The 22,512-nt window shown below is 37.5% G+C and overlaps 1 protein-coding gene across 4 annotated transcripts in view; it reads left to right on the forward strand.

The window, feature by feature from the left end:
* STXBP5L (syntaxin binding protein 5L) overlaps positions 1–22,512 on the forward strand; it is an 81,351-nt gene that overhangs the window by 44,934 nt on the left and 13,905 nt on the right. For all 4 annotated transcript variants that reach the window (XR_015747923.1, XR_015747925.1, XR_015747924.1 and 1 more), the window contains exons 11-19: positions 1,806–1,878; positions 4,218–4,365; positions 5,411–5,478; positions 7,759–7,799; positions 8,618–8,832; positions 10,661–10,827; positions 12,698–12,823; positions 16,424–16,575; positions 20,980–21,048. Coding sequence is in view for 1 of the 4 variants with exons in the window: in XM_087957233.1 (XP_087813359.1) it covers positions 1,806–1,878; positions 4,218–4,365; positions 5,411–5,478; positions 7,759–7,799; positions 8,618–8,832; positions 10,661–10,827; positions 12,698–12,823; positions 16,424–16,575; positions 20,980–21,048 (1,059 nt within the window). In the remaining 3 variants the exon portion in view is untranslated. The remainder of the gene's footprint in view (positions 1–1,805; positions 1,879–4,217; positions 4,366–5,410; positions 5,479–7,758; positions 7,800–8,617; positions 8,833–10,660; positions 10,828–12,697; positions 12,824–16,423; positions 16,576–20,979; positions 21,049–22,512) is intronic.

Below are 22,512 nucleotides of genomic sequence, written 5' to 3' on the forward strand. Positions count from 1 at the left end.
AAAATGCAAATTTAAAAATTAAGCTTCAAAAACAAAACAAAAAAGACAAAAACAAGTTCCAAAAAGCCAAAGATCCAAATAGCTATTACAAAAATTAAGCTAATGAGGGGGTTTGTTAAAGTAAGAAATAGCCCAGCTTAAAAAAAGTAGAAAGAGCACACTGCACCTTATTTAGTTATCCAAGGCTTTTGTTAAAATTTATAACTCTCTTCTCTAGAGTCTTATCGTCTTTTTTCTCTGTAAACTTCAACACCAGTCTCCAACTACTGATAGAAACCCAGAAGAGCACCTGCAATAATACTCTCCCATGCTCTTCCCTCTATCTTATCAAACAGGCTCAAAGTCCTTGAAAAAAGTCTTAGATCTTTCTCAGCTTTGTCTGGTCAAGAGAAAAAAAAAGAGAGAGAATATTTCCAAGCCTTTAGTTGGCAGTGTTACAAAGTTTCCTCTGCTTTCACTTTCCCCCTCCTTTTCCAAACAAGATATAATAAAAATTAATTAAAAAGGAAAAAAGATATTTTTAAAAAAAGACTAAAAGGGAGTCTCTAGCCTAAAATATTATAGAGTCAAAAAGGAGAAAAGACAAAAGAGAAAAAATAGGTAGAAAAAAAACCCAGTCCAGTTTCAAAGTATAAGATCATATATAAAAAGTCCAGCAAAGAAAAAAATAATTAATTTGACTTCCTGTTTAAAATCGCCGCTTAATCACTTCTGTCTAAAATTTTACAGATTCTTTCTTTTCCTTAGGGTGTCCTTTCAAATCTTAAAATAAAGAAAAAATTCTCACCAAACTGGCACACTTTCTCTTTCCGTTCTCTTTTGTTTCGGAGCTGTCCCAACTTCAGCAGCTTTAATGGCTGCCTCTTTGCTGCTGGCAAAAAGAGCTTCTCCTGGATCTACCAGGGACTTTGCAGTATCCCTGGGATCGACAGGATGCGCTCTTTACATTCACTGTCTCTTCGGGATGGTTTAGATCTGTTCAGACCATCCAGGAGCAAAAATATCAGCAGCGATATCAGACCACCAAGATCGCAGGCCGTATCATCGTCACGCCAGCTCTGTCCTCTCATGAGTTGCCCTCAACATTTTGGATAATGGTGAATCTGGTTACTTACCAAAAATGGAAAGATTTTAAAATACTGGTTGCCACCAGGGGATAATGAATTTGAGAATATTCTAGTTTGCAGGATAATGCATCTGGCATCAAGTTCTTTGAGCCAAGGTTGTGCAGTCGTGATCATAGCAGAACAAGAGAAACTGAAGTAGCATGATAAACCTATCATTTAACTTTTTTCAGTCTTTTTAGGATTTTTCAGACTCTATTCTGCGTAAGTTGATTATCATGCCTTTTCCATAAGTATATACAAACAGAAGATTTGCACATAACATTAATTAAAAGTTAAGTATTACTCAGTATACTTGTGTACATTCCCTCCCCCCTCTCTCTGCAGTATGCTTGCTATAAATTGGAATAGTCTTTCCATAAGGATTTGATAGGTTACATGGGGAAAAATTACATAGAAGAATTATACTATTTAATACAGCATGTTTATTGGAACAATATTTATGCTTAATCTCACACGAGGAGACATTAAACCTATCATCAGAATAACATCAATATCTATATCAGTGTTCCAGGAAAGTATAATATATTAATCTATCAAAACTGAAATTCTGGGTTTGGAAAAAATTTTATTAGGATTATATATAAATTCTTCATTTGTTCAGAACAATGGTTATATGGATATCCTTATTTTATATTCTAATTCACTAATATTTGTGTTTATATTTTTATTTGTATGTAGAAATTCAAGAACCCTATGCTGTTGTTGTACTATTGGAAAAAGATCTAATTGTTGTTGACCTGACTCAAAGCCAGTAAGTATAATTCCAAATGCGGCTAACAATAATTCCTGGGAGAGAAGCATAGATTTGTTGTTGAATTTGGAAATATAAAGTAATATGACAAACCAAAGCCAAAATGTTTTTAAAACAAACAAATTCACTATTCGTTGATACTAGGATTAATATTTTAGATATTTTAGCTATCTGTTTCTTTGTTAAACATATCCTTCCAAAATTATGGATTCTAGTAAATTATAAAGATTATAGCTTTAAAAGATGCTTCTCCATTCCCCTATTTTTCTGTGTTCACTGCTTTTAAACACCATGCCTTACTTTTAAAATGCAGGTTTTCAGAATCACCTGTTTCAAAAACTCACTAATGGAATCAGTGATCAATTTGCCTTAAAGCAGATACTTTGGGAAGCAACAATGTCTCAACAATATAATTCATATAATTGTATACTAAAATACGATTGTGGAATTTTTAAGTTTCTCTAATTTTGGTTGTTTGCTTGCAGATGTTTTGTTACCAAAATAAGTAATATATTTAGTGTTGTACTGCATACTGCATCTTGCAGGATAGTCTAGAAGCAGACAACCAAACTCAGAGAACCCCAAGGAATCTACCATTCAACCTTGAGTTACATATATTCTCTTCTATTGGTACTAAAAAGTAAAGCAAGAAGAGAAAAGTATCTACATTTTGCCATGTTCAAACCCAATCAAAGATTATTTTTTCATTCCCTTTTCTCTATGATAACTTGGTGACTCATAATGTTTTTAGAGGAGGCAGCTTAGTGCATCAAGCAAGCATAAATATTCTAGAAAAATGTCTTTATTCAAAATGCCTTTTCATAAAACATAATGGGAGAGAGAGTATTGGGAACGTTTTCACATCTTCCTTTTGCATTTTTTCTTAATACAAAGGAAAGGAAATGGAATCAGTGCACAATACTATTTGATTAGTCCATCCAATCAAAGATCTAATCAAACATTGAGAGAAAGGATTAACCAGCTGTGTTATCTTCTTTCTCTCTCTACTTCACTGATTATTTATCTTTTGTTGCTTCTTTGCAATACATGAAGAAGCTCAGAGTTGTATTTTTTATTAGACTCCACCATGGTTGAGGATATTTGGAAATGCTATTCATTAAAGCAGCCCACCTTTTCCCAGACCTTCATGTGAGCCTGTAAAAAAAAATCATGTCTGTTTTAAGGAGCTGCTGAAAAAAAGCCAGGGTTCATGACTTCATAAGAGAGGGGAATGCTTTTCAGATGACTTTTTAAAATTGTATATAGAGCCTACATGTTAGAGGCATCTCTGCATCGTTTGCCACTTGTAAGTCAGTTTAACTTTCATCGCAGCAACAAATGAACATTAGGATCATAATTATACAGCTGTTGATTTATTTTTTAATTTTCTTTTACCTTGCCCGTTTAGTCTGAAGCAAATCTTTCTAACTGTTGACAAAATTAAGTACAATGTCCTCTTTCTAAAACAATTCCCTTTAGACTAAAAAACCAGCATAGCCAAGGGCCTAACTGAACCAAAATGATAAAGGTGTGTCTGGGTTATAGAGTGGAATCTTGCTTGCTTAATGAAGCATCTTATTGGAAAAACAAATACTGTGAAGCCCTTCTTCCTGACATTTCCATCTTCCAGGTGCCTTGAAATCTTTGCGTCAATCCTTGTGACAATCTATCTACAGCAATAGTTAAACAGGTTGATTGTCTCTCATTGAGTGATGCCATAGCAAGAGATGAATTGATTTAATCTTACTCTGTTGTAAGATTCTGCAGAAGTGGCACCTGCAATCTAAAATGCCATATTCACTAACTCAGTGAGACAGCTGAGACAACCAAATAAATGAAGCACCCATAAAAACCATGATTCTCTAAGAGATGAAGAGAAAGGATTCGACTACCATTTGTCTGATTGAGCTAGGAGAGCTATTTGTCTGGGAGGAAATCCAGTTGAAGTTGGGACCTGGACTGTGTTTGGATGTTTATTGTTCCTTGGTGATTGCATTCTTCTTTATAATTGTTCTCAGTTATTGTTTTTCTACTATTATTGGTTTGCCCTTTGTTAAATTGTGTCACCCTTTTCATCTTCTTAGTATTAGAAGGAATGTAGGCTGCTCAGAATCTCAGGTTTGGAATGGTATATAAGCCGCAATAAAGAACATTTAAATTATTAGTACTCATCTTTAATTTAATTGGCATACAAATACTTTTTTTATCTCACTATCTACATTTGTGTCAAGAATGTGTGTGTGTATATATATTTAGTAATATTTTCCTTTTCAAATAATAAATGTATTAAGTAATTTTGTCTTTAAAGGGTATACTAATACTTGTTTTTTTTCACTCAGTTTTCCCATTTTTGAAAATCCTTATCCCATGGATATTCACGATTCACCTGTTACCTGCACAGAATACTTCGCTGACTGTCCTCCAGATTTGATTCCTGTGCTATATTCTGTAGGTGCAAAACATAAAAAGCAAGGATATAGCAATAAGGTAAAGAATAAGAAAAGGGAAAGTGTTATTGAAGCAACACTAATTAAAACAGATTACTAGTGTTCATGGTAATGTTTCATTGCTCTTTGCCTACAGTATTTATGATATTTTGGTAGGGGTACTGTGTCTTAACAGACTCTGATATTGGGCCTGCCCTATCCCCTTGTCGAGGTTCCTATCCTCTTTCTCCCTCTCCCTCTGTCCCCATCCCTTGTTTCTGATAAACCCTTGCTTTTTCTCTTAGAGACAAGAACAGAAAGAGAGATGGCGATAGAGGTGTCACTTCTAACTTCTTGTTACTCTTGTTACAAGAGAATCAGGTTATTATTAATTGGCCTAATTTTTGAGCTCACAGCACTTAAAAAATATCAAATGTACTCAAACCCCCAAATTTGCCTAGCTTTGTTATATTTTATGTAGAAACAAATTATATCTGATTATTGATACTCAGCTACCATAAACAGGAGGCAAGGATTTGTACTTGAATTTGATTCAAATAGGAAAACAAGCAGCTGTGAATCATATAAAAATGAATCTGGCTGTTTTCTAAAAAACTGATTCAAAGTCCAGACTGAATCTATTGGTTGGAATACATCTCTGCATGTAGTTAGGGTGCCTGAGTTCTGAATTCTAGCTGAAATATATATACAATCACACGAGATAGAATTCCAGGTTTCTTAATATTGGATCAGATTCTGTGAGCTTGCACAGTGAGGGCTAAACATTTATTTTTGCTTTAAATACAGTTGATTTCCTTACATAAATTTTACTCTATTTTACTCATACACCAAAAGGGGAAAAAACACCATGGTTAAACATAATATAAAACACAACCTAGTAATTAGCTATTAAACGTTTTTCTAAAGCATTTGAGTTACCATGTAAATGCAAAAGATAATAGTTTTGTGAATTAATTTGTCATTGAATCTATAATGAAGTGGCAAAAACATGCTAATGCAGTACTAGATAGATAGATAAATGGATGGATGGATGGATAGATAGCTAGATAGATGGATGATAGATAAATAAATATATTTTTTTTTAGGAGTGGCCTATCACTGGTGGAGTATGGAACCTAGGATCACAAACATATCCTGAGATTATTATTACAGGGTAAGGAAAGTGCTACTAGCTGTTGCAAATAGTTGAATGTTTGTTATTTGTTGCTTAAAAATTTACTCCATCTTTCTTTACCGTGTATCCTTAACGTGAATAACACCAAATAGACAAGTAAAAGTAAAAAAGTAAAAAATTACTCCAAATCAAAAGGCATGACTGAAAAGTCCAGTTAATAAACAAACTAATATCTAGACAGCCCCAAGAATTCATAAGCACATTGTTCCAATTTGCCTTTGAAATATAAGTGATTTTCCAACAGAGAATTGGGTGACTTAGCTATTAATAGGATTGTTGTTCCCCTTAGTCTATTGAAAGGAAAAGCTGAGGGTGAAACTAGAAGTAGATTCAAGAAAACACAAAACCACATGAGATAAGCTCAGAATTCCTCAAACACCTAGAGCTATTATGGTAGCAATGGAGAAAAATGTTTGCTAGTGTTATATTTATATTATATTTCTCCTTAGGATAAAATTAATTTTACAACACAATGTCCCTCATGGAAAGTTTAGAACTTTAGGTAGCTTTCTATGACAATTTTTCAGAATTTACACTCAGTAAATTGTCCACATCTGCTCTGATGTTCTCTCCATCACTGTATGAGAATTTTAAAGTTATCAATATCCTCATCTGAGAAAAAAAATATTGAATTAATTGTTGTTTTTGATATCCAAGAATATTGATAGGACCCATGGTTCTCTCTTCTTGTCTTCCTCACCTATCCCATGTTGCTAATATCAGACAGCAAAAAGAAATATTTGGCCTATTTATTCTAAGGAGGGTGTTATTTAGGTTCATTTAAAAAATGGGCACCGAATCCATCAAAAAATAGATTTTTATTGTTGTTTTTGATACTGTGTCATGTTTTGGCTAAGGGATGGCTGGGGGTGTCAAGCAGTTTATACATGAACAATTTTTTCTGCTGTAGATTATCTTGACTCGTTTCCAGTTAGCTTCTAACTAGATGTATTGGGATGTGAAAATAACCTTGGAAAATAGGAGGAGGAGCCACAGTCTAGATCAGGGTCACCAATTTTTCAGACCTCAAGGACCACTAAATTCATAATTTTAAATCCCGCAGACCACTAATATGATCTGCCTAATGGCTAGGTGGTCATGTGACTGGGTGGGCATGGCCAACTTGATGTCACTCACATTGAGGGGCACCTCGCTGGCCTCTACTCACCCCCCTCAGCCACTTCTTGCCTGCCCGCCTGGGCTCCTTAGGGCCCCAACAGGAAGCAGTTATTGGAGCTAAGCAGCCCCCACAACAAAGAGTTGGAAAAACAGGTGGCTCGGTTCAAATTGGATCTGACCGAGAAGGAGGTTCAGCAGAAGCACCTCACTGAGGACTACGAGAATAGGCTTTCCAAGCAAAGGGAGGACCTGTGAGCGTGCAAGGCCAGGTACTGGCACCTGGAGGCTCCTCAATGGGCTGAGATGGTCAGCCAGTTCCAGGCCATGATGCAGTCTCACTAGAACAAGGCCCTCTAGCTCTTTGCCATCAGCGGCACTTCCCTCCAGCCTTCACCCAAAGCCCTGCACCAGGAGGCTGAAGCAGACCCCAAATTTCTGCCCCTCCTTCGACCTGCACAAAAAGACCCCAAAGCAACACAAATGTTCATTGCATGTATCTGACCAAGGGGCCATAGTTTGAGGACCCCTAATTTAGTGCAATGTAAAAAATGCAAACAATTTTTCTGCGGACCACCAAAATTTTCTTGTGGACCACCAAGTCTAATAATAAATAAATATTGGCTTTTAGTAGGTTGCAGCAAAAATCATTTGCAAAGACATGCATGCAACCAATGTTTGAAAAAGCCACTTGAGGACAGAATCCATTAAAGTAGCCGGAGCTTTCTTCATCCACCCACAACCCGGCTGCTCTTTATCATACTTCTATTTAATTTTAGTTAGTTGAAGAAGTCTTCTACAGTACATTTCAGATGAGTTATGCAGCCACTTCTAGTGTCTCTCATCCATTTTATGAGAAACTACAGAAAAGATAAATGAACCACATCCATACTAATGAAATCCTGGTACCCTTCATTCCTGAACAAAACTAGGACTTCCTTCATGGTTCTGATAGGCAAGAAAAGAAGAAAACCACTGTTGAGAAGTTCAAGTATCCCCGGTGACTGTAGATGGAAACTGAGATTTGTCACCTGTGCTCTTATATCACAGGAATTGAAGCCAAGTTCAGTCGTGATAAAAGTATATGATGATTATAATGTTATTCTACCTTGTTTTAATTGGCCTTTACTATATTCTTTTAAGTCATGCCGATGGATCAGTAAAATTTTGGGATGCTTCTGCCAGTAAGTTTCTATATTTATTTCTGCATTATAAATGCATGTTTCAGGTTTGAAAAGGAGTGAATTGATTGCAATTACTGAATCTGTTACTCAAAATACATGAAATTGGTACAGTATAATGAATTTCTGAGAAGTTTTGAGATGTTATTTGAAAGAGAAAAATCATAGCAGAGTGTGAATGAGTAGGAATGAGTAAGAGTCAAAACTGTATGCCTGCAAAGACACTAGAAATCTAACACTTGTTAGATTTCTAGTATGGTTTGGTCTTCATGTGGTCTTTTTTCTGATTCTGCAATTGATTATTAAGAGGCTTCCTTTGCTTAATTGTGTATTCAAATGATTAATGAATAATTGAAATGATTGAAAGAAGATTGGAGTACAATACATATAATGTAGTCTGTTCTTCTCATTTAAAACAGAGTGTTACACAAAGTGAAGCCCCTGGAGTCATAAGGAATCTCTTTCCCTTTTTCCTGCTGCTCAATTCATCTGCCGCCCATCAGAAACAGATTGCTGATTATAGGCTAAAATATAATATCTGAAAAATGCAAGGGAAAGTTCAGTATTCTTTTGACAGTACAGGATGTTTAGCACTGAATGTTGTCCTTCACTTTTTAAGGTGGTTTTTTTTTTTGTAAGCACTAAATACCAGCGCTTTAGACATTTTACAGTGTGCCTGTGCTTTTGATACAAGGGCCCCAAATAGAAAGAATCCCAAAACAGTTAACTTAATAGAAAATACAGATTATAACAATACAGTTTCTTTCCACTTTCCATTTTAACATCAAAGTGATATAATAGATCATTTCAATTTTTTCTAGTCACACTGCAAATGCTGTACAAGTTAAAAACTTCAAAAATATTTGAAAAACGGAAGTTGGAAGGCAAGCCATCAGCAGATATGATAGAAGAGGACCCTTATGCAATCCAGTTAATGTACTGGTGTCCTGAAAGTAGAATATTTTGCATAGCAGGTGGCTCTGCATATGTTATTGTTTATAGATTCAGCAAACATGAAGTTAATACTGAAATATCGGTAAGTTTGTATGAGTGTTGCTTATACACTGATTTGTTTACATTAATATATCAAAAGTTTCCCTTTAATCGATTATAGTTACCAGTAAACATGGCTATGTTTACCATGCAGTGGTTACAGTTTAAAGTAACAAATTTGGATATGCAGCTAGCTGTTATGGCTTTCCTATATATTTTAAACATTCAAAGGAAGCTGTAATAAGCATACTTTTGAGGGTGACTTGCATGGGAAGAATGTCAAAAGAGATTTTTTTTTGAACTAGCAAGTTATTTTGATGCTACAAAAAGGATATTTTCCAACTACAAACTGAATCTGTTAAAACAAAACATTTTATTGAATGCTCCCTTTCTGACAGTCAGTTTTTATTCTTCTGGATCTTTTTCTCAGAAGAACTGTGTAGTCCTTGGTGCCCTCTGAGCTTGGTGGTTTCCTTGTAGATGTTTCATTACCAAACTAAGTAGCATCATTCGGGCTGGTGCAGGCATAGGAGAATATATGTGCAAGAAAACCACCAAGCTCAGAGACCACCAAAGACCCCACAATTCAACCCTGAGCTTTAAATATTCTCTTCTATTGGTCTCAGAAGAACTTCTAACCATCTTTCCTTCTCATAATCCATGCTTTTAAATCAAGAGAATTTGCGGTTTTGAATTTGTAGTATATGAATTAGTTTTATCTCAATTATTTCTCAGTGGTCCTGTGGAGTTTCTCACAAACAGCTCCAGAAAAAGTTGGAGGTCTGACAGCCTATGGCAGTGATGGCTAACCTTTTTGGCACCATATGCACATCCCCAAAATGCAACGTGCGTGTGCCCTGTGCATGTGTCCACCACTGCGCATGCACGCATGACCTCCCCTGCGTGCACCCCACCCCCACGCATGCACGTGCGACCCCCGGGGGTGCATCCTGTTCCCCACTCATGCTCAGCAGCGACCCAAAGACCAGCGGCGGAGCATGCGTGGCAGAGCTGAGCTGGGGTGACAGCTCACATGCCCAAAGAGAGGGCTCTGTGTGCCATAGGTTCTCCATCATGGGCTTTCTCCACAGGGAGACCCAGCAGTCCTTTAAATAAGCCCAAGTCCTAGCCTGCCATCTTGATCTCAACATGTCTAAAGGAACTAAATAAGTTTTCGAGTCTAAGCCCTTGAAAGGGGAAGCTCACACTTTTAGTGGTCTACCGAGGCGTATTATTTATTTAGAAAATTTATATAACCATGAACCAGAGAACCCCAAACTCAGAACCACTCGGTCTTGCCAGGGTTCAGTTTCAACCTGTTGCTCCCCATCCAGCCTCTAACAGCCTCCAGGCACTGTGAGAGGGAGGACACAGCATCACTTAATTCACCACTTACATACTTTATGTTTGCAGAAATTTGCAAGTCTACATTGCAGGCCTTCGTTCCACATCATCATAAAATAGATTGGGAAACAAATTCTGGGAAAGTATTTACCCTTCCTTAATGTCTAGGTTCCTGTTGGTCATAGAAATCTCTATAAGGAGCAGGAATCACCTTCATGTTTAGATGAGAACAAAAAAATTTATTCTCTGTTTCTGTTTCCAGGAATCTAGACCACAAGTTTAATATGGTACAGTAGGAAGACACGTTTAGGGTGCCTTCTTCATCTGCTTTATTTTTCAATTCTGCTTTAGAGTTGACAGTCACTATAATTTTGATGGATTCCTTTATATTTAGCCTGGTTTGGGAAGTTTGCAGTTTCCTGGCATGTAGCTGACATTCTGGAATACTGCGAAAGCAGATTGGCTTCACAATATTGAATCTCTTAACTATATTTCTAAATCTAATCTGAGTTTTAATTTTTTTAAAGTCTTTAGAGGTACAGCTCCAGAGTGAGATAGAAGATACCATTAGTCCTGAAGCAGAAATTATGACTCCATTAGCCGATGCCTCTTTGGATTTTTCATCTTTAAAAGACCTCTCAGGCAATTGCAATACTCCATCTGAGCGAACAATGGATTGTAGTCCATTTCTCAGGTAAAGAATGTAGACTGATTTAAATTGTCTTTTTTTGTTCTTTTTCAATATTTATAACAAAACTTCTTCAACGTTTTCTGCTAAGATTGTGAACTATCATGCATATTGATACCTCTGTATAAATAGTATCTCATGAATTATTTTCTGTTTTTGTACTAAGAAATTGTTACTGATAGTTCAGATAAGCGTAGTTGCTCACTATTAGACTGTAGAAATCATTCCTCTCATTTGACACTGAGCTCAGCAGAGCTGATTTAGGAGCTACCAATAACTATGTACTGCAGTAGATTCCTGTCACATCTAGACTGGCACACCCCTCCATATTTGTTTCAACCAAGTCCCTAAGCCCATTCTTTGAAGTTGCTGCCACATGAGGATCAAAGGTTCTTCTGAGAACTAATGTTATGTTGGCAGTGAATATCAGAGTAGAAGGTGTTTGAATGCTGATTGTCCCAAAAGTAAAAAAATGCTTCAGTCTGGGGAGGAAAGAGGAAGGGCGAGCTGTGTTCTCCAAACCAGTCTTATTGCTTTACTCCATCAGTCCTTCTTCCTCCTCTTAAGGAGACTTTGATGGCATCTCACTTATGCTAGATTCTCACATACTGGTGAAGCCTAAGTTCTCAATTTCTGAAAAAGAAGCATGACCGGTTACTCTGGACTAGACTAGATTTCAGCACTGATATTTTCCAGAAATACAGAATTCATAACATTATGATTGCCAAATTAATTAGACATGGGTTACATGATTATTAGATTAATTTGCAGCTGGCATATAAACTGTGTAGTTATCAGTGGCACTGTTGGATACCATGGGGTTGGTTGTTGGCCAAGTATCCTTTGATGTCCATATAAATAACATGAACAAAGTGGCCAAGAGAATAGTTATAAGATATTCAATGTATAAAATGAGGGGAATAGCTAATCTTCAGAAAAGAGTAACATTTCCCAAGAATTTAAATACTTTAGAAAATTAAATGAAGCTAACAAAATTGGGATAGCTCCAGAATGGGATAGAGACAGGGGACAACTTAGCATCTTCTCTTTTGTCATGTTATATTTTTAGGCCCTGTATTAATAAAACATTACAATTTATAGCAATAAAACACTATTATTCTTCCATTCAAATGCAATGACTGAGTTTTGTTGAAAAGAATTGAATTTATTTATCTGTATTTAGTGCCATACAGTTAAGCAACCAGGAATAGCATTAAATGATTATTCTAATTCAAGGGTCTTCAAACTTGGCAAGTTTAAGACTTGTGGACTTCAACTACCAGGATTCCTGAGATAACATGACTGGAGGAGGAATTCTGGCAGTTGAAGTCCACAAGTTTTAAAGCTGTCAAGTTTGAAGACCCCTGTTCTAATTGTTGCTTTTTAGTTCAACACCATGAAATGTGCCAGGTGATGATAAAAAAAAAATAGGGAAATATAAGAAGTTTCATTTTGCTCTGTTCCACAGTGGAAGGGTAAGGTAGGTTTATTCCAATAGCTCTTTAACATTCGTAATCAGGGGGTTACTATAGATTGCATTCTTGCTTCGGATGAAAAAGCATAATAAAATTTGAGTTACCCTTGCTTCAAGAATCAAAAGGGACCTAATATTACAATATAACATTGACTTGTTTTATACAGAAGATACTATTGGAAACAATTGGGATCAAGCAAGCAGTTGAGAGGAAGAAAATGTCAATCCATACTATTTAAACATTTATACACACTCAATGATTGTCACCTGCTTTTCTCCTTAGAAATTATACAGTGGTGTGTTGACTTTATATTTTCTCGCAGCCAGTTTTCTTATTAGTGCAAGTGATTTCCAACTGGGTAATCAGATTATTTTGATCATTGTTTCTCCTCTTCTTCTTAGTGTGAAGACTCATGCTGTAAGAATGCCTCCTGGTTATCAGGCAGAACTTGTTATTCAATTGATGTGTGTAGATGGTGAACTTCCTCAACAAATAACCAGCCTAGCAGTGAATTCAGCCTATGGATTGTAAGTTGTCCCATTATATTTTCATTTCAGTTTGGCCAGTTTGGCTGGCTGGGAAGTGGGAAATCTTTAGAATGGAGATCTGCCTGGAACCAGTAATAGAACCAGTAACAGAACCTGTTCCAGGAAGAGAAAAGCATATTATTCCTAGTAATTTGTCTTCTTTTGGTGGTTTGGGAAAAATGGCAGAAAAGATGGGACCAAGATGCAGATGTCTATTAGTCCTTACTCCAAACGAAAGTACTATCCAAACAACCATTTGCAAAAAAATAAGCCATAACAATCAAAGATCTGGTGATTTTTGGTTAAAAAATCTTTTTATAAAAAAGCTTTATTAATTTTACCATTAAAAACAACACTTCTACAAATTATATACAGAAGAGAAAGCAAACAGGCCTTGGCAGAGGCCGAGAGGGAAAGAGAGAAGGGCAAATGAGGGAGGAGAGGGAAGGATAAGGGAAAGGGGGGATAGAATGGGAAAAACAGTTAAAATAGAACCATATTTTTGTGACTGTCTGCAAGATCCTTTCTTCTTCAAATATATCGTCAGCGGTACTTTTCATTAACTCTACTTAGGTAAAAAACTTTTTAAACACAATCTTGGGATCCTCATGGATGTTCTTGATTTTTTTTTTTCATGAAAGCTATCTGAAGCTGTCAAACCATGGAGGAAGAAACATTAGAGTTCTAAAAACTTATTACAGCCTGTGCAGTTCAAATCAAGGCATGAAATCAAGGCATGGATTTCACTTATTTTTCCACTGGGGTCAGCCATTATAAATTACTTTTACCCCATCACGGATCAATACAAAATTTTCATAATCTCAACATTGGTGGCATACCTATGATAAAAAAACAAGTATTTTGAGGCATGTAGATTCATATAATATGAATCCTTCATCCTTCTATCACCCTCACCATCCTGCCCCACCCCTCCTCCACAGGGAAAAAAACAGTCCATTGCCTTTTGAAAAAAGCACCTTTGAGACAACTGTGACCTGGATTACTGAGAATCTCCACCGACATTCATAGTCTATAGAATCATAAGGCTGGAAAGGACCTCACAAGTCTTCTAGTCCAAAGGTCCCCAATCCCTGGCCAGTGGCCTGGTACGAGGGCCACAGTCCTTTGGAAACTGGGCCATGAAAGCAGCAGGCGAGCACATAAGCATGCAAAGCTCCGTTTGCCCAAGCAGCAGGTACGCACGTGAAACCATTCCCTCTCCAAGCCCGTCACTGCTGCTGCCAGTCTGCAGAGCTGGAAAGTTGGGGACAGGTGTCCTAGTCCAACCCCATGCTTAAGGCATGCGATCTTATACCATCCTATCAAATGGTCTTGAAAAGTGTGAAAACATTCTTGAAAACGATGGAGCGATGGAGTATCCACCCCTCTGGGAGGCAAGCTATTCCACTGGTTGATTGTTTTCATTGTCAGGAAATTTCTCAATTCTAGGTTGGATCTCTCTTTAACAAGCTTCCACTTATTACTTCTTGCCTTGCCCTCTGGTGCTTTGGAGAATAAATTTATTTTTATTTATTTATTTGATTTGTCAATTGCTTACAAGACAATAGGTATAAGAATAAACTTGGGTATGAATACAGGAAATAGGTACGAATAAATGGGGACAATAGCTGGGACAGCCAAAGCAACTAAGAAATGTTCAGAAACGGTGCAGATGAACAGTGATTGGAGCTGGGTGAGAAGATTCCTTTTTATTCAGACTCTAACTTTAAAGCAAAAAAGAAAGGAAAATCCAGAAAAAGAGACTCTGAAAACTATTTTTCAAAGCGGCTAACAACCATAGAGTGAAAAATCCTAGACCTGAAAGAGGAACTAAGAGGAGAGAAGCTAAAGATCTTTTAAAACATAGAAAATTGGATTCTTAAATTGGGCTTCGTGGCAGCCATGATGGATGCCTCTTCTCCTTGTCAAGGGAGAGGGAAGAAGCCCGGAGTCCATCAGGAGAGTTGCTGCTCTTCACGAACTGCAGGGTACCCCTCTTTTCTTCACCACCCCTACAAGGTGGCCTTCGCTCCTTTTGGAGCCCTCCAACAGGGAAAACTCGGCATGGGAGTGTGGAGACCTGCTCCTCACATCCGACAACGCTGCAACGTCAGCACTGGCAGATGTAAGGATATGTTCTTAAAGTGTACAATGCTTTTCCTTCATGAACCAGCAACTGTCCTTATTACTTCCGGGTTTTACAGAAAGCAGACCTGAAGGGTGGCCCATAAAACCTTAAGTATATGTACCTCCTATCAATAGGAGATTAGTAACTGCCTGATTAACCTGCTTGGAAAGATATGCTTAAGCTTCCAACTTCTGAAGAGCTGTAAGAGATCCTCCAGAAGTGATATGATATAACCCAAAGAAATATTTCCTTCTTTGGTTTACTTTGGGAGTTTTAGGACCAAATGTGAAAGAAGGAAGTCTCTCAGAGCCAAATTGTTCTCATTCCCATCCTTATAAGCATACTTACAAAAAAAGTGACCATATGTGCCAATGCCAAAATGTGGCCATGGTCTCAGCGGCCTGGTCTCAGGGCACTAAATATGACATTCTCGGAACTATATGTCACAGGTAGACTATGAGTCGCCCACCCACCCACAGCTTAAGTCAGCTCTTCTTGACAAGCAGGGCTCCCTTTTCAGTGCTATTGTGATAGCAAAGGTGAATGATCCATCATCTGATCTGGTTCTTAAAATGAGCTAAATTTAATTCATTTGATTTAGATGCCATCTGACTCCAGATTTCTTTGGAGCTCATAGTATAAGAATAAAAGACAATATGCATGATAAAAAAATAAAAACAAATAAAAATAAAAATTAGGAGCCTTTGTGGCACTGTGGTTAGAGTGCAGTATTGCAAGCTACTTCTTCAAATCCCACCAGGCTCAAGGTTGACTCAGCCTTCCATCCTTCTGAGGAGGGTAAAATGAGGACCCAAATTGTTGGGGGCAATATGCTGATTCTGTAAACCACTTAGAGAGGGCTGTAAAGCAGGGGTCCCCAACCACGGGGCCCCGGACCGGTACCGGTCCGTGGAACATTTCCTACCGGGCCACCAGTTTGCTGGGCGCTGCCATCTTGTTTGACGAGAAAGTGCTTCCGGGTGAGCTTTTCCAGTTGGAAAGCGGCGTTTGGGTCCTGAAGGAATCCTCGCACCTTAGTTTCATCGAAAGGGGGGGGCTTCGAACGAAACTAAGGCGCGAGGATTCTTTCAGCACCCAAGGCAAGGCGAGCCGAGCGACTGTCCCGAAGCCGTCCCGAAGTGAAGCCCATTGACAAAGGTACAAAGGAGGAGTTCAAGGTGGCGGGGAGAAGCGGGGGACGGCTGGCTGGCTGGTCGCTCGGCTCGCCTTGCCTTGTCATGTGTGCTGATGCCGGTACCGGGCCGCGGATCATTTTGTGATGCCGGTACCGGGCCGTGGCACAAAAAAGGTTGGGGGCCACTGCTGTAAAGCACTATAAAGTGGTATATAAGTCTAAGTGCTATTGCTATTGCTATTATCTTACATGAATGCTTCTTTGTTCAAAATCTATTACAGTTTCAGTACTTGAAAGAGATAACTCCAAAATACTTAAACCATGTTTCTTTTCACAGAGTTGCATTTGGAAACTGCAATGGTCTGGTTGTTGTAGATTTTATGCAGAAGACTAAACTGCTGAGCATAGGAAGCTTTGACCTCCACGGATTGAGTGATCCCTATCAGCGCCAGCCTCGTTCTCCTCGCAGAAGCAAGCAGTTTAGTGCAGGTAGCAAATACAGTGAAAATTAATTTGATAACATTTCATTTTGTGCCCTGCAATTTTGGGAATGTCTGTATTTAGAAAATATATGTTGACTGCTTAGGAAAATATATAAAGAACAAAGCTATAAGAAAGATTCTAGCAGGTGATTAGCCAAATACTAATAAAAGTAAGATTGCAAGATTATGACAGTTTGATTGGGTGTGGGTTAAAATCTTCTTTCTTATCCTGCTAATAAAAATAAAAACAGCTGTTGCTGGGTTAAAATGAAGACTTGCTTTATATTCTGATTCTACAATAACAAATTAAATGCATATAGTTTTTCCAATCTAAGCATAATTCAGCAAATGATATATTACGATTTTGAAGCAGAACTACATAAAACACATAATCCCAAATTAAGCCTAATACTGTTTCATAAACACATAAACATACACAGATAAACGTTCATGAGACTTCTCAAAATTTAGGAAAAGAATAAAAACTTTGCTTCCTCACTGTTTGCCTTTTCAAACATGTTAAGTGCGACCGCTAAGTACAGAACACTTACAGAATACAGTTATTTTGAGTTCCAACAGAGTTGGAAGGGACCTTGTAGGTCATCTAATCCAGGGGTCGCCAACCTTTTGGACCTCAGGGACTACCAAACTCATAATTTTAAATTCCAGGGACCACTAATATGAATTTTGACTGACGGTGGCTTGCTGACGTTGGTGGGACAGAGAGCATGTGCGAGAGAGAGATCTGATCTAACCTCTCTCTCTCTCTCTCTCTCTCTCTCACACACACACACACACACACAGAGGCAGGGGTGGGATTCAAAGTTATTAACAACTGGTTCTGTGGGCGTGGCCTAATGTATGGGTGTGGCTTGGTGGTCATGTTACTGGCTTGCCAGAAGCCTGATGATGGCAGATGAGATTCTGCCGAAACGTTGCTACAACTTTAAAAGCACAACTACAATGATGTGGGAAAATACCCGAGCAAAGCTGAATACCATATATATAGTTTAAATATACATCCATGTTATGTCTGAACAGAGTTAGTTCTGGGTATGATTCATATTAATCCAATTCGTAGTAACAATATTAGTAATCTCTATCACATTGATCAAATTTAAGTAATCCTCATTATATTGTTTAAATGTACATAAACAAAAAATGCCTAACTCCCCATCTTTTTCCTCTATCTTCATCTCTATCTTTCTTGTTCAATCTAAACATTTGTCTATTGTGTATAGACAAAGTTGGTTCTGAGTATCATTCATATTAATCCAATTTACACTAACAATGTTAGTAATCTCTGTCACATTGATCAAATTTAAGTAATCCTCATTATATTATTTAAACATACATTAAAAATGCCTAACATCTGTAAACTTCTAATCTATCTATTATTTTTATTCATTCTATAAAAATTATCGTCTAATATTTCCCCATCTAATTTTATTTCTGCCTCTTTCAGTTTACAATCAGGCTACTTTAATATTTAAAGGGCAATTATTTCTATCCATCATCTCTTCTTCTTTTTAGTGCTTCAATTCATTTTTTAAATTTGCCTCCCACAGTCCTCATCTTTATCTCTGTCTGATCTATATCTTTCTTGTTCAATCTAAACATTTCTCCCAATACAATTTTATATTGCCAATTCTTCCAGATGTCTGCCCACATCCCAGTCTCCTTATCAAAAGTATCCTCCTGTCTCTCCAATTATCGATTTATCTGTTTGATTTTCTTTGGTCTTTCTTTGGTCAGTCCTATTTTTTGCTCCAGTCCTTGATTTATTTGTTGATGTGGCCATATGTTCTTTCTGCTCCTTTTGCTTGCCATTTATCTGGTTTTCCTCTTTGTCGAGCTGTTGCTTCATTTGCTGATTTTTCTGATTCATGTTTTTCCTTGTTCATATTCAGTTTGCTGACTTGAGTAATCCATTTCATCTAGTCTTTCTGTTGCTTCCACCAGCTCGTGATCTTTATTCATTGTTCTTTGCAAAATGTTTTCCATTTTCTCATCGATACCATCGATTGAATCCATAATATTTTGGAACAACGAAGGCATTAAAAAGTCCTCTCATTTCCACAGCTGCTCCTTCAACTCCAGTCATAATAGCAATAAAGATGAAGAAAACAATAAAGCCACAATCTAGTTCAGAAAGAGTCCAAATTTACAATCATTAGTAGATGCGACTCTCCTCTCAAATTTCCATGCTGCCTTTTTTCCAGCAGGTATTTATTTCACTCAAAATCCATTTCTTTCAAAACAAAGTCAATTATTTAAATGAGCCAGTTCCAGCATTTAGTCAATACTCTGATAGCCCAAGGTACTTTCAAAGTTCTTTAAGTCTGCTCTGTGATTTTAGTCTTTTATTCTAGCTTCCCAGAATCTCTTTCATATAATGTCTTTCTTATTTCCACCTCTGGTAAGCATAAGGCAATAAACAGTTAAAAGTCACAGCCACCAGATTTCAAATATTCCTTTCCTCCTCTGTAAATTTCCAGGAGTCTAGGAGTCAGTTTTCCTTTCGTCAATAGATGGCATTCTCGACTTCTTCAGATGAGGGGGATTTTCCAAGTTAGAGAGGAGAGATGAGGCTCTCCTTGACCTGCAAAGTGCCCCCATTTGCTTCACCACTTCTACAGAATGGCTATGGCTCCTTTTGCAGCCCTCCGACGGGGAGAGCTCGGAGTGGGGCCACGGAGCTTGTAGCTCTTGCCTCTGACACCATTGGAAGCAGAGCTGGAAGTCCCAAAACTGCCTTAATGCCCTTGAAGTGCAGGAAGGATTGCAGAGGAGTCGGTGTTCTTATGGGGTCCATGTAGTATCAGACTTTAATCCCATCTTGAATTGGGGCCAGAAGATATCCATGCAACATTGAAAGTGCTTCAGCCAGAGGAAAATGTGAAACTTTAGACAGGCATCCTTTATCCTTCGCCATCATGATGCCACTTCCTAGTCTAGGTGCAATGTCTGGGCTGTCTGCAAGAGACATCCCATGAAAAGTGTATTGCAATAATTTATTCTTGAGCTCATTGAAACAGATCACTCTCCTCCAGATAAGGATGCACATGACGAAGCTGAAGCTAATAAAAACCCTTTCTTCCTACCAATGTTATATGATTGCCCTGAGAAACGCCATCCAGGAGAGGCATATCTCTTTGTTCAGCCCCTGGAATCAGTAACAGTTACATTTTGTCTGAAGTGAGGTTCACCTTATTCTCCTACATCCAGTTCTTTAAGGTTTGGAGAGTAACATAGGTCATGGACACAACAAATCATGAGCTTGCAGAAAAGAGAAATCTACCTACTGTCTTCCTCAGTGGCCTCGTATGGAAGATAAGACCTTGGGAGAGTGCCTAGCTTTGTTCCGAAGTAATCAAGCAGAAGTTTATCACTATCAATAGCAAGCAGTTTCCAATTGATTCAATTGATTTCAATTGACTTCCTAATAATAGATCTGCAAAATTCTGTGAATGGGTACAGTCTTTTCTCCTCCGTAAGGAAGAGATGCTCCTATTCCCACTTTGCTCTTTACTCAGTCAAAGTTCAGTGGTTCACAGTAAGTCATTCCTGAATCTAAAATTATATTCTGGTACCTTGTTTCTTGAAATCTTGGCCGTGCACAGGTATCTGTTAAATTTAGTGCCAGATTGCTAAATATTATTAGTATTGTTTCTACCTTTTTTGTAGAAGAATAAGATCTTGCATTTTTTTTCCATTTAGAAGGCTCCTTACTGGGTATGTATGTGGCAAAAATTATTACTAGAGTTGTCCAACCGCTGCTGTCTCAGAGACAAGAAGCCTTTATGAGTTCCACATGCTAGTTTCTATTATTTATTTTTTAAAAATGACATTTTACTCTATAGTCCAAGTCCATTGAATTGTATCGTGATTGAATTCCAGGTAGCAAAATGGCATTCATTGCCAAGAATACAATTGCACAATTCCATACCTGTACTTAAATCTGTTCTTGTGGGTTGCAGACCACCTAGAGTAAAATGTGAGTGTGTATGTTCAGATTTGTAAGATTCTGTTCTTATAGATGTTCTAATAAAAGTAGCCTTAGGTCTGCATAGTGTCTGCTTTTTACTTTGGTTTATCTTATAGGGCCGACATCAATCTTGCAAATCCAAATGTGCTTCCTTTCCTTCCTCTTTTATCTTCATATGAATTGTGTGGTCAGACACTGACTGAAAAGTTCTTGCAAATCACATTTTTGTCTTGGGATCAAATTTTGTCTATCTGATCATTGCGCTGGTTGGTACCAGATCTTCCCTCTGTCCATCAAGCCATCTTATTTATTCACTACAGAATGGAATGGAAGAGAACAAAAAGACATCTTTTGAGGAAAAGTCTGCTTATATAATGTTGATTGCAATAATTATTAATGAATTCTAATTTAATATTTTAATAGGTGTCACAGAGGTACCCGATGGTTCACTTCCAATGGAGCTGGAGAGGTGCAGGTCCCCCACAGCTTCAGGTAATTATTATTTGGGGGCTAGTTGCCTTTAGATCTAGCATCTCGGAATCTCAATTTGGTCTTGCTGCCTTAGAAGCATGAAATCAAGTCAGAACAGGCTGAGGTACAAATAGTTCTTTACAAACAGTTTTCATTTTGGACTCATGTAGAAAGCATGCAGATTTGTTTACCATCATGTCTCTCAAAATGTTTTAAACCCATTCACTCCTCCTCTACCAACAGAACTAAATGTCAGCTCACGTATAATGTATTGGGAGTTTGATTATATTAGCTCCTGAGTTGATGTGAAAGAGCACACTGAAGACTGGTTTAATAAGGGAAATCATTCATAAGGGAAAGGCATGTCAACCACATACCATCAGATAAGGGCAAAAGAGATGTAAATGGGCATAGGAAAGGTAGGAAGTCAACTTCTGACCTCTTTTTTTCTGAAAGTTTTCTTAGACACCCAAGATGTGTAAGCAGGGCAATCTATTCTTTGTGCCCAGACATTTGCATTAGCTTTGTATTAAAATTAATCTTACTTTTATCTTCCTGGCGCCATTTATAAAGAAAGATAGAAAGGCATAGTTGGTGGGAATTGCAAGAATAAACAAAATTAAGTTTTTCTTTGCCTGAATGTTATTCCCATAATTCTGTTTTAAAGAATAATTTCTCTCTCTTTTTTAAACAAACAGTTGAAGTGAGGGGTCTTGCTGGACAGGGACCATGAAATGGAGGACAGAGTTTTGATTCTTTCTGCCTTCCACAGGGCTGATAACCAGGCCTTATTATGCCTGTGTTTGCAATAAGAGGAAATTTCCAGTGCAACATGTTGTATTCAGCAGACTAACTTCAAATGCCAGCCTGCCCAGTTTAAAATGAAAAGTGTACCCAGTTGGGCCAATCTTCAAAGGTTTCTTTAGGGGCATTATGAAAATAAATAGTTAAAACCAATATGATTTAATATTTTGGTAAGAATTATTGGAAATTAGAATTGAAGGCATTGTATCTTTAAAATTTCGGATGTATTTGGTGGTTTCAGTGGATAAATGTAAACAGATGTCTATTTGTATAATTAATGTTTTTTTTCATTCCCCATTGCAACCTTGTTGTTTTCTAGTCTGGTCTTACATTTTGAGGACACATTAGGGGAATTAGATAATTATTCCCTTCTTCTATTGACTGTTAATAGACATTAATAAACATTGCACTGGGTCCCAAAGGTACAGTAGTACCTTGATACTCAATTGTTAATTGGTTCCAGGAAGTACGATGAGTACCAAAAATGATGAATACCAAACAATATTTTCCCATAAGGAATAATGTAGTGCGTTACAAGGCAGTTGACACTGACGATTCTAGCTTGTACATAGAGTACCAAACAAACAATGAGTATTGGGCAAACTTTTCACATCAAAATGTGTTGAGTACCAAATTCGATGAGTTTCAAAGCAGTTAATGTTTTTCTTATTTATATTGATT

This window comes from Notechis scutatus, chromosome 2 (genome assembly GCF_049901735.1).
Source record: "Notechis scutatus isolate UNSWTSFEM ecotype Mainland chromosome 2, rNotScu1.2, whole genome shotgun sequence".
Classification (NCBI taxonomy): Eukaryota; Metazoa; Chordata; class Lepidosauria; order Squamata; family Elapidae; genus Notechis; species Notechis scutatus.